The following is a 12,473-nucleotide window of genomic DNA, read 5'->3' on the forward strand; positions in this document are numbered from 1 at the left end:
ACGGCGGTATATTTGACACCCTTGGTTTAGCCCATATTGGTATGGACTAAACCCACATTAGCCCATAATGGTATCATCCAGTCTGCGTGGTTAAAATGGTGCAGGGCGCCAAAATTAATGTATGAACGCTGAAGTCCAGAGGACATGTGGGCCAATCACAGACATTGAGTGAGAAGTTAGTGTCCAATGGCAACATATTATAGCTTGAGTGATACTTATATTGGCCAATCGTTTTCATCGTTAAACGCCTATTGTGGGCGTGGTTAATCACTTCCAGGACGCTCATGACATTTTTTGTTTATCTACACGGGACAAGGCATGGCGTGCGAAGGTGGGTGTCCGAGTACGATCTTTTTCTTAGGTTTAAACTTAATGCACCTTCACTGCAGGCTAACACCGGACGTCAGTTAAACATTTTTCAGTCAAGTCACCCGTACAAATCACATTACTTCCTTCATAGATTTCAAAGTAATTAAACTCGAAAGTTGCGATTATAATTCTCCTGAAAGTAGGAGCAGAAAATGGTTTTCTTACATATGCCTCGTTGCTAGTAATAATCGATTTGACAGCTGGGTTGCAGACACATAAAATCTGTGATGTCGATGGTTGAATCACACAAACTAGCGGTTAGCAGATTTTGTCTTCATATTGACCGGAAGTGGTATTACAGGGATGCAATTTTAGAGGAGACTTGTCCATACACATTTGATAAAAGTTGTCTCCGCGTTGTTTAACGCTGTTTAGATCACTACACATTGGGTGTTTGCAGGAATACAACGGCACAGGTACAGTTAGCGAGTCAATAAGTACCGATGAACTTTAACTTAACGCTATGGTGGGCGGGAGTCAATTAGCCATGCAGGCTAACGTTAGCTGCACAGGTTTCTAATTAGGCTATTCGATCTTTGTTTTAAAGCCTTGTTAAAACTAATGTTACCTTAATTATGCGTTAACATTACAGTTTATGCATTATGTTACCCGTGTTTATGTGCAGCACTCTTCCTGTCTTGCGCTTTGCCAGGAATGGATGCTACTCAGATGATCAGTGACTCAATCTTGGAGTCAGATGAGGAAGATAATGAAGAGGAGATCGAAAATAAGAGGGGACGACCGTTGGCTAAACTGTGCATCTTGAAAAATAAACACATACCTGAAGCAGGTGAGTGGCTAACTGATGTTGTTTTTACACGTGATCTGCACAGTCTGGTACTACTTAAGATAAGATGGCCTTTATTAGTCCCACATGTGGGAAATGTGTAAATCTTGCATACAGAGGGGGAAACATCTGATCCTTTGGAGAATTTGCAACTTTGCTCAGTTACAATGAAATGAACAGTCTCTAATTAGTATGCTAGTTTCATTTTAATAAAGAGGTACAGAATATAAACACATTACATAATATTTGATCCTCCTTAATAGTTAGTGATGAAACTCTTGTTGATCCTTTGCCAGGATCAACATGGTCCAGTGCATTGACCCATTAATTCGGTAAAGTTGTCTGGTACCCTCAGCATTAAAACAGCCCCAAAGCATAATTTTTCCACCTCCATGCTTGACTGTGGAGATGGTGTTCTTTGGGTCATACTCTGCATTTCACTTCCAAATTTCACTGCCAAAGAGCTGAATTTTGGTTTTATCTGACCACAGCACTTTATCCCACACCTTCTCTGAATCATTTAGCTGTTCACGGGCAAACTTAAGACGAGCCTGTACATGTGCCTTCTTGAACAGGGAAGGCAAGATTTCAATCCATTACAGTGTAGTATGTTATCAGTGGTGTTCTTGGCTGCTTTCAGATCATTAACAACCTCCTCCCATGTAGTTTTGGCCCAGCAGTTGTCACTTTCTCACCAAGCTTTTTGCTAAAATCTTGTCCAGGACATTCTTTGACAGCTCTTTGGTCTTGCCCATGTTGGTGGAGCGGTTGGAGTGTAAAAAATGCATTCTTCTGATTTATTGTAATGTTGTACACAGCCAATCTGCAGGTGCAAGAATTCTTGTTGGATTCAAGAGGATCAAATACTTACTTCACTCAATGACATCCAAATCAAAACTTGTAATGTTTTTTTTCCTAGATTTTGGTTAATGTTCTGTCTCTCTCAATTAAATTGATGTTTTATAAACAAATAAAGTAAATTAAACTACACAAATAGGCAACAAATAGGGAAGCCAGTTTGGGAATATGCGGTTTCAATAGTATTTGCCAGTAAAAAGCTGAGCTGCAGCATTTTAAACAAGCTGCAGTGACACACTGACACTCGAATAAAGACACTAAAATGGAATGAAGGAATAAATAAAGAGATCTGAACCAGAGAAATGACTTCACCTTTCTGACTATATATCTAAGTATATTGTTAATGATGATGCTCTCTTTCACACAGAGTTTCCCCTCTTTTTGGGTGATAATGTGCTTGGCCGTGACCCCAACTCATGCACTGTGCCCTTGCCCGCATCCTCAGTGTCCAAACAGCATGCTACTATCTGCCTTTGTGTGTACCGGAGACGTGCCTGTCGCAGTGAAGTGGACATGGAAGCTTTGGTTTGGGACTTAGGGAGCATGAATGGGACCCGCAAGGGCCGCTTAAAGCTGACTCCTAATGTACGCTATGCCCTCAGTGAAGGTGACAGTTTGGTGGTGGCGGACATCCCGTGTCAGTTTGTCATATGTGGCGTAGACTCTTCTCAGGGGGACGCAAGCTCTCCTCTGAGACAAAATTCAGGGGTAAAGACCAAGTTGCCAGATGCCTCGGGAGAAAAGGGAGATGACACAAGCGCAGACAGCAAGAAATGTGTCAATGGAGGGACAGAGACTCCTGTCAGAGCCAGCTGCCTGACCTTTGAGCAAACTCCCCATCAGCCACAGGGGACCTTGGTCCCAGAATCTGACTCAGACTCAGACAGCGAAACAGGAGTAAGAGGAGAAAGAAGACGAAGGACTCTAGGTTTGTAGATTATGTAAATATTTATAACTATTGAAGCTATGCTTTTTGGACCTGGTGTTTACAAGTTCACTTTTATTCTCTTTGTAGTGTCTGATTCTGACTCCCATAAATCCACCCCCATCAGCTCGTCATTCTTGAGTCCCCCAAACAAAGTTGTCCCTGAAAGGTATACCCATAAAAATAAGCTATTTATTGGTATTCTTTTTGTAACTGTGATTATACTACTGGCTTAGCCATACCCCATTAATACATATGTTTGACTTGTTCATTGTAAGACCTGTTAATTTGTTTTTCCCTGTTCTACAGTGACAATGAAAGCCCCATGACAGTCTCGTCTTCCTCTAAAAATAAACCAAACAGACATGACAGCTTCACCACACAGGAGACAGATGTAGATGCGGCGCGACAGCAGTTGGAGAAAAAAAAAGTGGTCGCACTTGTGGAGGACAGTGAAGAGGAGGAAGAAAGAGCAGTGCAAGCGGGGACAAAGTCTCTGAAAGGGGGTTGGCATATGCCAGTGGAAAAGGAAAGCAATGCCAGTCTTACAGGAGACGGTGAATTGTCAACACCAGCAGTCTCTACAGACGCAATCCCTGCATTTAACATGGACAGTGACACTGATGTGGAGGGAGAGGACGAAGAAGTGGCATCAGCGGGGCCTGTGACCTTGAATACAAACCAACAAGTTGATCAACCTCCAAAGACGGCCCAGTTTCACATGGACAGTGACACAGATATCGATGAGGATGATGATGCTTCAGGTAAAGCTCCCAAAGCTCTGCCTTCTTCTGATGAGAACGCCAAAACTCCTCATGCTGTTTCAGTTATTCCACCTGAAGGCGTCACCATGGACAGTGACACTGATGTGGACGATGATGCGGTCGTGTCAGACGCTGCCACAAAAGCAGGACCGACAGTATGTCAGAGTGCGCAAACAGCAGACTCTGCTTTTTCAGTGCAGCCAGAAGACAGTGACACTGATGTAGATGAGGACGAAGCAAAAAATACAACAGATGAAACGCCTAATAAATCAGATATAAAGCTTACAGCTCTTAAATCTGCTCCTGTGGCTCCTGACAACCTGCAGGTAGAGAGTGACACGGATGACGAGGCTCTCCCTGTCCCTGCCACCAGTAAACCCTCAGTGGTCGCTGCTGTTGCAGATTCACGCCCCACTGCAGTTGCAGATGCTGATTTGGAGATTCTCTCTGACAGCGACACAGATGTGGAAGATGCATCTCTTCTGGCTATACCTGTTGGTGTCACAACCTTGTCAGCTTCTCCTGGCCCAACTTTAAAGGCTTCTCTGGCAGATTCTGATGCAGATACAGATGTGGATGAATCTAGCGTGCCCCCTGCTGGGAATGAGGCTAAACCAGCTGATGTCAGAGTCGACAGCGATACAGAAGATAAGAAGTCAGATATTGGAGAAGAAGGTGAGGACCAGGTGCCCGGGCTGCACAGGGAAACTACACTTGGGTTGCTGGCTCCCCTTCTGCAGAACTGCTCCACTCCTGTGCAGATGTCAGGTAATCGATCAATCTTCAGAATTCATTTAGACTGCAAATATCTACTCGTTTGTTTTATTGCATTACCTTTCTAAATACTTTCTAAAATTCAGTAACTGATTATATATGACATACATCAGTGGCACAGTTTTAGGTGAGGCTCACTCTGAAGATAGAACTAGTCTGTGATGTTACAGTGGTCTCTTTACAGGATATCACAATGACTTGTAATGCAGTAATTGCAAAAAATACAATCTAAAAGAAAATAATACAAAATATGTGAAGTGTATTGTTGGTGCTCAAAATAAAGACGGCGCCTGCAGGAGAGAGAGGTTTGAAATGAAGAAATCGATCTGTTTTTAAGTGAGTGGACTTGAGATTCTGTGTTAACTTCTTCGATCCAATCGTGTAAAGTGTTTGTTGTGTTGCGATGAGAAAGCATCAAATTTAAATTGACTTTTACTTTGGATTTCAGATGAAGAAGTGGAAGACATGGCAACTCAAGCCTTCGTCAGTCCCTCTTCAGGTTCATTAAGGCGTGAGTAAATGACTTTTAATAATGTCAAACGAGTCTGTTTCAAAAACATTAGTTCATTTTTTTTTCTCTTGGCCAACAGGAGCGGCAGTGCCTGCAGTAAGACCTGTAGTATTGTCGTCCTGCTCAGACATCCAGGAGGAGGAGGATTTTGCTGTGGCTGAGACGCAGTCCTTTACATTTCAGAGCCGTGACCGTGTGAGCAGTGAGGAACCAACCCAAGCTTTTGTGTTTGAGTCTTCTTGTGACAAAAAAAAAGACCAATCTACCAAAGAAGAGTCTTTCCAACTGGGACTGTCTGACAGCAGCCACCTGCAGTGTCCAGACCAAGCTTTAGCTATGGAGAACACCCAAGCTTTTGTTTCTGTGGAGAGGGGTGTGAACCTGGAAGATACCCAAGCATATGCAGCCATGTCAGCTGCAGACAGATCCTCTGCAGAAAATGACGCGAACCTGGAGGCCACACAGGACTATGTAGAAGATAAAGAGCCTGAGCAATATCAAGTAGATGTGGCCTTAGAAGCAACACAGGCATATGTGGCAGAGCCGTACAGTCACGCTGAGGATGATGCAGATGATGATGCTTGTGAGACACAGCCTTCAGACTTTACTGCCTCTTCTACTCTTGCCATAGCAGAAACCCAACCAATGTTGCCTATTGCAGGAGAGGAGGATCTGGCAGCTGAAAATCCAGTTTGCTCTGTTCAACAAATTCAGCTGAGATCCCTCAAGGAGGATGGTGCAAAGGCAGCTCAGCCTCAGGAGAAGGGCCTCAGCAACACTCAGTCTGTAACTGAAACTCAGCCCGTGTGTACAAGTGACAGTGAAGCAAGTGATGATGAAGGCTCATTTCCAGCTCAGCGAAACAGAACAGCAAAGCCACTGCCACTTGAAGAAGCGCAGACACAAGATCTCACTTGTTCAGAGTTGCCGGTTTCTGAAACCCAGCCCATGGCTACATGTGAAGATGATGATGAAGACTCAATGCCAGGCCCGAGAAAAAGGAAAGCAAAGCAGCTTCATCTCGAAGAAGAGGAGACGCAACCTGTCGCAGACTCTGAGCTCTCCACTGCTGAAACCCAGCCCGTGGCTACATGTGATGATGATGATGAAGACTCAATGCCAGGCCCACGAAAAAGAAAAGCAAAGCAGCTGCAGCCTGAAGAAGAGACGCAAACCCTTGCTAGTTCTGAAGTCTCTGCTCTGGAAACTCAGCCCTTGAGTACAAATGAAGGCCAGCAAAGTGATGAAGAGGACGTGATTGCATGCACTCGGAAAAGAAAAGCAAAGCCACTTCAGCTTGAAGAGGAGCAGACGCAGCCCCTCACTAGTGCTGATGTTGAAACCCCGGCAGTAGTGACAGGTAAATGTGATGATAAGGACTCAATTCCAGGTCCACGGAAAAGAAAAGCAAAGCAGATAAAGCTTGAAGAAAAGACACAGCCAGTCGATAATTCTAAAATGACCCATGTTGAAACTCGACCCTTGACATCAAAAACCGGATTATCGTCTTCAGAAGAATCTGATGCTGGAACCAGTGGAGCTTGTGTTCCAAATTTAAGAGTGACAAGAGCAAAACCGAGAGAAGAGGAAGATCAGGTGGCGTGTCCTGGACCATCCAAGAGGCAGACTAGAGGAAGGAGTGGAAAACCTTTGTCTGATGGTGACAACAATAAGGAAATGGTAAAACGGGCTAGAGGGAGAAAGATAACGAAGCAGCAGAAACATGATGGTGAGGAAGAGGATGAAACACCGGTAAGAGAAAGAAACAAGCAGGCTGTGAATAAGAGCCTGATAAAGCAACAAGATGGGAAATCTAGAGAGGAGGAAGATGGTGCAGATCTTAGACAAGAAAGAGAAGAAAATGATAAAGAAAGGAGGACGACTGATGAAAGAGAGAAGCATCAGGATGAGATAGAAAGGCAACTCATGGAAGAGAAGTTAGAAACAGAAAGAAGAGTAAATAAAGAACAAGAAAGATTGCAGGCTGAAGATGCAGCGAGAGCAGAGAGAGAAATCAAGGAGAAGGAAGAACAACAGAAAATAGAGTCTGAAAGGATTGAAAGAGAAGAACGGGAGAGGTTAGAAAGAGAAGAAAAAGAGAGATTAGAAAGGGAACGAAAGGAACAAGAAAAAGAAACTGCAAAGAGAGAACAAGAAGAGAGGCTTGAGCGGGAGCAACAACTGCAAGCAAAACTCGAGAGAGAAGAAAGGGAAATGGAGGAGAGAGAGAAAGTGGAGAAAGAAAAAGAAGCCCAAGAAAAACAGTTGAAAGAACTGGAAGAAAAGAAAGAGGAACAAGACAAATCCAAAACGCCTTCAAGAGGCCGAAGAACAACCAGAAGAACTATTGCTTCACAGAGCACAGCAGAGCCAGACCAAGACTCAACTGTATCAACCAATGACGATTTCCCAGCAAGGAGAACCAGATCACGCTCAAACTCCTCCAACTCGGTCAGCTCGGAGAGGTCTGCTTCAAGTGTCCACGCCCAGGAAAGCAAGGGCAGAGGCCGAGGGAGAGGGCGAGGGACGAGGAAGACCAGTGAGACACCCCAGAAACCCGTCGCCAGAAGCAGCAATCGAAGGACCACTGTGGCTGCAGGGGCCGTAGAGCACGAGCCTGACTCGTCCAACTCACTAGCACCTGAGGTTTCAAGCTGCAGCGTGAGCTCTCATAACAGAGGAAGAGGAGGCAGGCAGCGAGGAAGAGCGAGGAAAACAGAACATGATCCAGACTCTATCCCTTCTGTTAGTCAGAGTCAAAGTGATCAGAATTTAAGCCCTGCCAGGGGAAGAAAGGGCAAGAAAGCTGAGGAGTCCTCCAATGAGGCTCTCCATAAAAATGGTAAAGAGGACTCTCAGCCGGCTACAACCACTAGAGGGCGACAACAAGCCAGTGCAGCTACAGATGAGGAAGACCAGTCGAAGCAAGAGGAAGCATGCACCAGCGAGGAATCACTACCTAAAAGAAATGTCAGGGGCAGAGGTCAGAGAGCAGTGAAGAGTAAAACTGTGGAGAAACCAGTTGCTCCTGCGGTCAGTGATGATGATGAGGCTAAAGATAAAAGAAAAGCAACGAGAGACTTGGAGGCAAATATTGGAGCAGATCTCAGCTGCAGCAAAAGGAAAGAAAGATCTTCAAAAACGGCAGAAACAGACGAGGAAGAAGGAAAAGGCAAAACAAACGATGAGATTCCTGTTAGTTTACAAGGGAAGAAAAGAGGTAGAGCATCCACCGCTCAGGCAAAGAAGAGCGCAAAAGAGTGTCTCTCAGAGGTGGAGGAGGAGGAGAGAGAAAAGATGGAGGGTGAGACTGTGGAGAAAAAAGTCAGAGGTCGACAATCAGCGGTCTCGAGAAAGAAGAAAGAGGAGCTGGAAGAAAGTGGGACATCTTTAACCGCCACAAATCAAGATGCAAATTTGGAGGCATCAGAGGTGACTATTGCTTCACTTTTAAACATACGCGGCCAAATGGAAACCATAAAGATGCGGTTTTGATTGAAACAAAAATGCATTAACATTGAAGGGTAAATCAGATGAAATGGAAAGCTGAGTAGTAAATAATTAGTGTCGAGAAGTTCTGTTGTGAAGGAAGGCTTTTACCTTGGCTCAAGGCCATGGTGCATTTTCCTCTCTGAGTCAGCCTTTTCAATATTGATGAACTACCATCAACATGAGTTACTCTCTCTGTTTCCTCCACTTTCTCTAGAGCAGTCTAACCTGCTCCGCATCACTGCTAATGAATTAAGTGGTTTAGTGGTCATCCAGTCACTTCCTCCACTTACATTTTATGGTGTTTGCTTTCTGGTGCAAGATGTTGTACCATCTTCTTTGCATGTTCCATACTTTGCCCTTCGCTGTCTTCAACCTGTTTTGTTTTCCCTGTCTTTACCTACCCTCTCCCCTATAACAGCCCCAGACTCCAACCAGCAACGCATCCCGGAAGCGGCAAGCTCCTGCAAATTTCTCTCCCGTGGCAAAGAGTCCTCGCTCCTCCTCTGCATCCCCAGCAGCAAGTGGTCGACTACAAACTGAAGGCCAGGCATACAAGGTCTCTGTGGTTGTGTTAGCAAAACACGCATTTTGTGTTTAGGAAAGAGACGCTCATACGGTGGTAGCTAGGCTGATCAAACCTAGCCTAAGACATGGGAATCATAGTGGCAAATCCTATATTTGTATTCTTATATACTAAACATCATATTAAGAAACACTATTCTAAACTATCTTAGCATCTCGACAATGCTCTCAGTCATATTACTGAGCTGTAGCCAGTGAAACGTATTATTTATGGAAAGTCCACCACGTGGGGCTAGCATTACATGCTCTTCCAGTTTTTTCCCAGTTTTTCCTGAAACATGCTGCTGGCATTACATTTAAAATGAGTGCACATGTATGTTTACAATTACAGTTTAATATTGTGTTTTAATCTTTTGGCAATTCATCAGGCTTTAGCCTTATAAACATTTTACTCAGTGTCCTAATAGAATTGTAAAATTCATGTTGTGGTTTTGTTAGCATCATATTATCGATGAAGCTTTCAGAAGTCACCGCTCCTGCTCAAAACTTTTGGATATTTGGACACATTATAATAAACTAAACACAAAGCCTCCTCCATCTAACCTCTGTGCACAGTGGTCTATTATAACAGCAGTATCTACTCATCCAAATCATTGAAAGTAAAAGGATTTCACTAAGCGTTGCATTCACACTTAGAACTGCGTAATCAATTTGTGCAGGGTTAAAGTTATTTTTGGTTTGTTCGTGCAGATGAGAGCAGGTGTTTTGAGCTCACGAAATCATTGTTCCGCTTACCTCCTGCAGCTTGTTCTGAAATTTCAATAGACTCTGGGGCATGACTGTAAAATGCATGACAGTGCTTTACTTTGAGAGAAATGCCTAATTTCACACCTCTATTTTGCCTGCATGGCAGATTAAGTTGACTTGAGGCTTTTGCTTTCACAGGTTCTGTTTACGGGGGTGATGGATGAAGCAGGGGAGAAAGTGTTGGCGCGCTTAGGCGGCAGCATGGCTAAAGGTGTGGGAGACATGAACTGCCTTGTGACTGACAAAGTGCGCAGGACTGTCAAATTCCTTTGTGCACTGGCCAAAGGCATTCCAATCGTCACTACAGACTGGCTGGAAAAGGTATGTTTGAAAAACTGCAGTCAGAAAGTTCTCTCTTAATTTATTGCAGATGTATATTATGATAATAGTCACCCTTCTTGTCTGTTTTAGAGTGGCAAAGCTGGGAGCTTCCTGTCTCCCTCCTCTTTTATTGTTAAGGATCCTGAGCAAGAGAAGAAGTTTAATTTCTCCTTGCACGAGTCTCTAAGGATTGCCAGCAGCCAGCCTCTCTTAAAGGTACTCACTCATTTTTCCTTAGAGTGAGAGGTTGACAGTGTGCCATTAACAGTATTTCCACTAGCAGACGGCACGGGGGTGGTGCATGATGTTTTCGTGATGGGAGCCCATAAACGTTTGAGTCATCCTCAGTCTAAATCTGGTTTAATACTTCCCTTCGAGCATTGTTTTGAGCCTCTTTATTGTTAGCAATGTTCAAATCTTCAAAACAGCAGCCTGTGGATTGTTTATCATCATTCTATGGCTTAGGGGAAAGTAATTTGATATTTGCTGTAAATATACTGATTATATTGCATGTATTATGTTTCTCAGCTTGCACTATTTCATAGAAGCTTGTAAAGGCATACCTTGTTACAACATAATACCAGCTAAAATTAGACATATAATATCAAATTTCAATCCCAGGAGGCTTTTACTAAATTTCTTGAAGAGATTAAATAAAAATAGATTCACTCATCCATCTCTTTTCTTCCGCTTATCGGATTCAGGGTTGCGGTGGAGCCTATCCCAGCTGTCCTAGGACAAAAAGCAAATAGACCATTGGATGTATTCCAAATAAAAGTAGAGCAAAATGCTTTGCCTTCTTTCTGTCTCTCAGGGATACGAGGTCCATGTTACTAGATCGGTTAAGCCAGAGCCAGTTCACATGAAGGACATCATTTCCTCCAGTGGGGCTACCTTTCTACCAAAGATGCCCTCTTCTAATAAGGTGCCAGTTAAGCTGAGAGCCCTTCTCCGGCCAAAACGTTACATGAAATAAGTCTTTGCTTATGATGTTTATTACCTACATTTTAATTCCTCTTCTATTTTCTGTCACCCCCGTCTCCCTCTCTGGCTCTTAGCCTCACACTGTAGTGGTTTCCTGCGACGAGGACTGGTCTCTGTGTCGCCCGGCTCTGTCTGCATCTCTCCCTGTCGTCACCGCTGAGTTCATCCTCACAGGGATCCTGCAGCAGAAACTCGATTTTCAGTCCCACACACTCTCGCCTTCCACAGCAAATGTACAACCTGCAGGTGGCAGAGGAAGGGGCAGGAAGAAGACTTAGTACTCCCGGAGCAAAAATACAGTGACTGTCTGTGTATGAAATCTTTAGCTGTGAGGTTTGTCCGTCATTTCTGGATACACTTTAAAACTGTAGACCGGTAAAACACCTGTTAGCTATTGGACTGTGAAAGACTGTATTGAATGTATTGTCGATTGTCCACTGATGTAAATGCGTCATTTACAGACGTCAGTGCTGGAAGAATGTGAATTATTTGACTGTCCATCATCAAATATTTAAAGCTAATTTTTAACTTTCCAAGAGAATGAACTGAGAAACAAACAGAAAAGTAGTTAACTTAAGACATTTTGGAAGAATGGTGAAAACTTTCTTTCTAAGCTTGTTTGTGCAGTCTTTTTCTTTTGCCTTGTACACACAAACACATTGAAACTGTTAAAGCTACCTCCCCTCTACTTCAAACCCTTCTTTTTTTATGTAGAAACAAGCAGAGCAGGAAATTAACACTGCTAAACTGCTGGTACCCTCCATGTGTGCTAACTGCTTCAGCTCAATCAGCCTGTTTGGCAGGTAACCAACCTTGAAGAGGGAGTTTGTGTAAATCATGGTGGATGGGAGAATAGATGTGGAGATGGTGTCTGTTATGGTATCCAACAGCCTTGTAGTCAGAGGAAAAAAGCTCGTTTCCGGCCTACATAAGAAGTTCATAGTGCCTTTTTAAATGGAGATAATGACGAAGCTACCCACGTGTCTTTCTGGGTGTTTTTTTCTGTCTCCATTAACCACCACCATCTACTCCATTAAGGCCTTATCCCATCCTGTTCCTCCAGAGAGAACAAGACAGACTGCGGATGTACCTTCTGCATCGACGCCTTTGTGGTGTTTGTTCTCGCCATCGATGTCTGTTTGCTTTATATGTGGATGTGTATTTTTTTGTGTAATGTACAAAGGTTGATTACTGACCCACTGTCACTGCTGTGTCACTGGTGTTTTAAAGATGGTAGCTTGTCATTTTTAGAACTGTTAGCATGCTAATGCCTTAACTTGAAGTCTGTCTTCGTATCAAATAATGAAATGTCTCCATTATAAATGAAAAACATTAAATATTTTCCAGCTGTAACCACAC

At 43.6% G+C, this 12,473-nt stretch overlaps 1 protein-coding gene across 5 annotated transcripts; it reads left to right on the forward strand.

Moving 5' to 3' along the window:
* The first annotated feature begins 218 nt into the window (after positions 1–218).
* mdc1 (mediator of DNA damage checkpoint 1) lies at positions 219–12,467 on the forward strand. Of its 5 annotated transcripts, none has more exons than XM_040030147.1 (12): positions 219–331; positions 1,022–1,159; positions 2,382–2,942; positions 3,030–3,108; positions 3,249–4,471; positions 4,926–4,988; positions 5,068–8,420; positions 8,899–9,036; positions 9,948–10,130; positions 10,221–10,346; positions 10,945–11,055; positions 11,189–12,467. In XM_040030147.1, exons 1-12 carry the CDS (start codon positions 319–321, stop codon positions 11,390–11,392), a joined length of 6,192 nt encoding a protein of 2,063 aa, XP_039886081.1. In that variant the 5' UTR covers positions 219–318; the 3' UTR covers positions 11,393–12,467. The 5 variants fall into 5 exon arrangements, with proteins under 5 accessions (XP_039886081.1, XP_039886080.1, XP_039886084.1 ...); XM_040030146.1 differs by having other exon boundaries at positions 281–331; positions 995–1,159; XM_040030150.1 differs by lacking the exon at positions 219–331 and adding an exon at positions 347–468.
* The last annotated feature ends 6 nt before the right edge of the window (positions 12,468–12,473 follow it).

Source organism: Simochromis diagramma, unplaced genomic scaffold (genome assembly GCF_900408965.1).
Source record: "Simochromis diagramma unplaced genomic scaffold, fSimDia1.1 OVJJ01000361.1, whole genome shotgun sequence".
In the NCBI taxonomy this organism is placed as follows: domain Eukaryota; kingdom Metazoa; phylum Chordata; class Actinopteri; order Cichliformes; family Cichlidae; genus Simochromis; species Simochromis diagramma.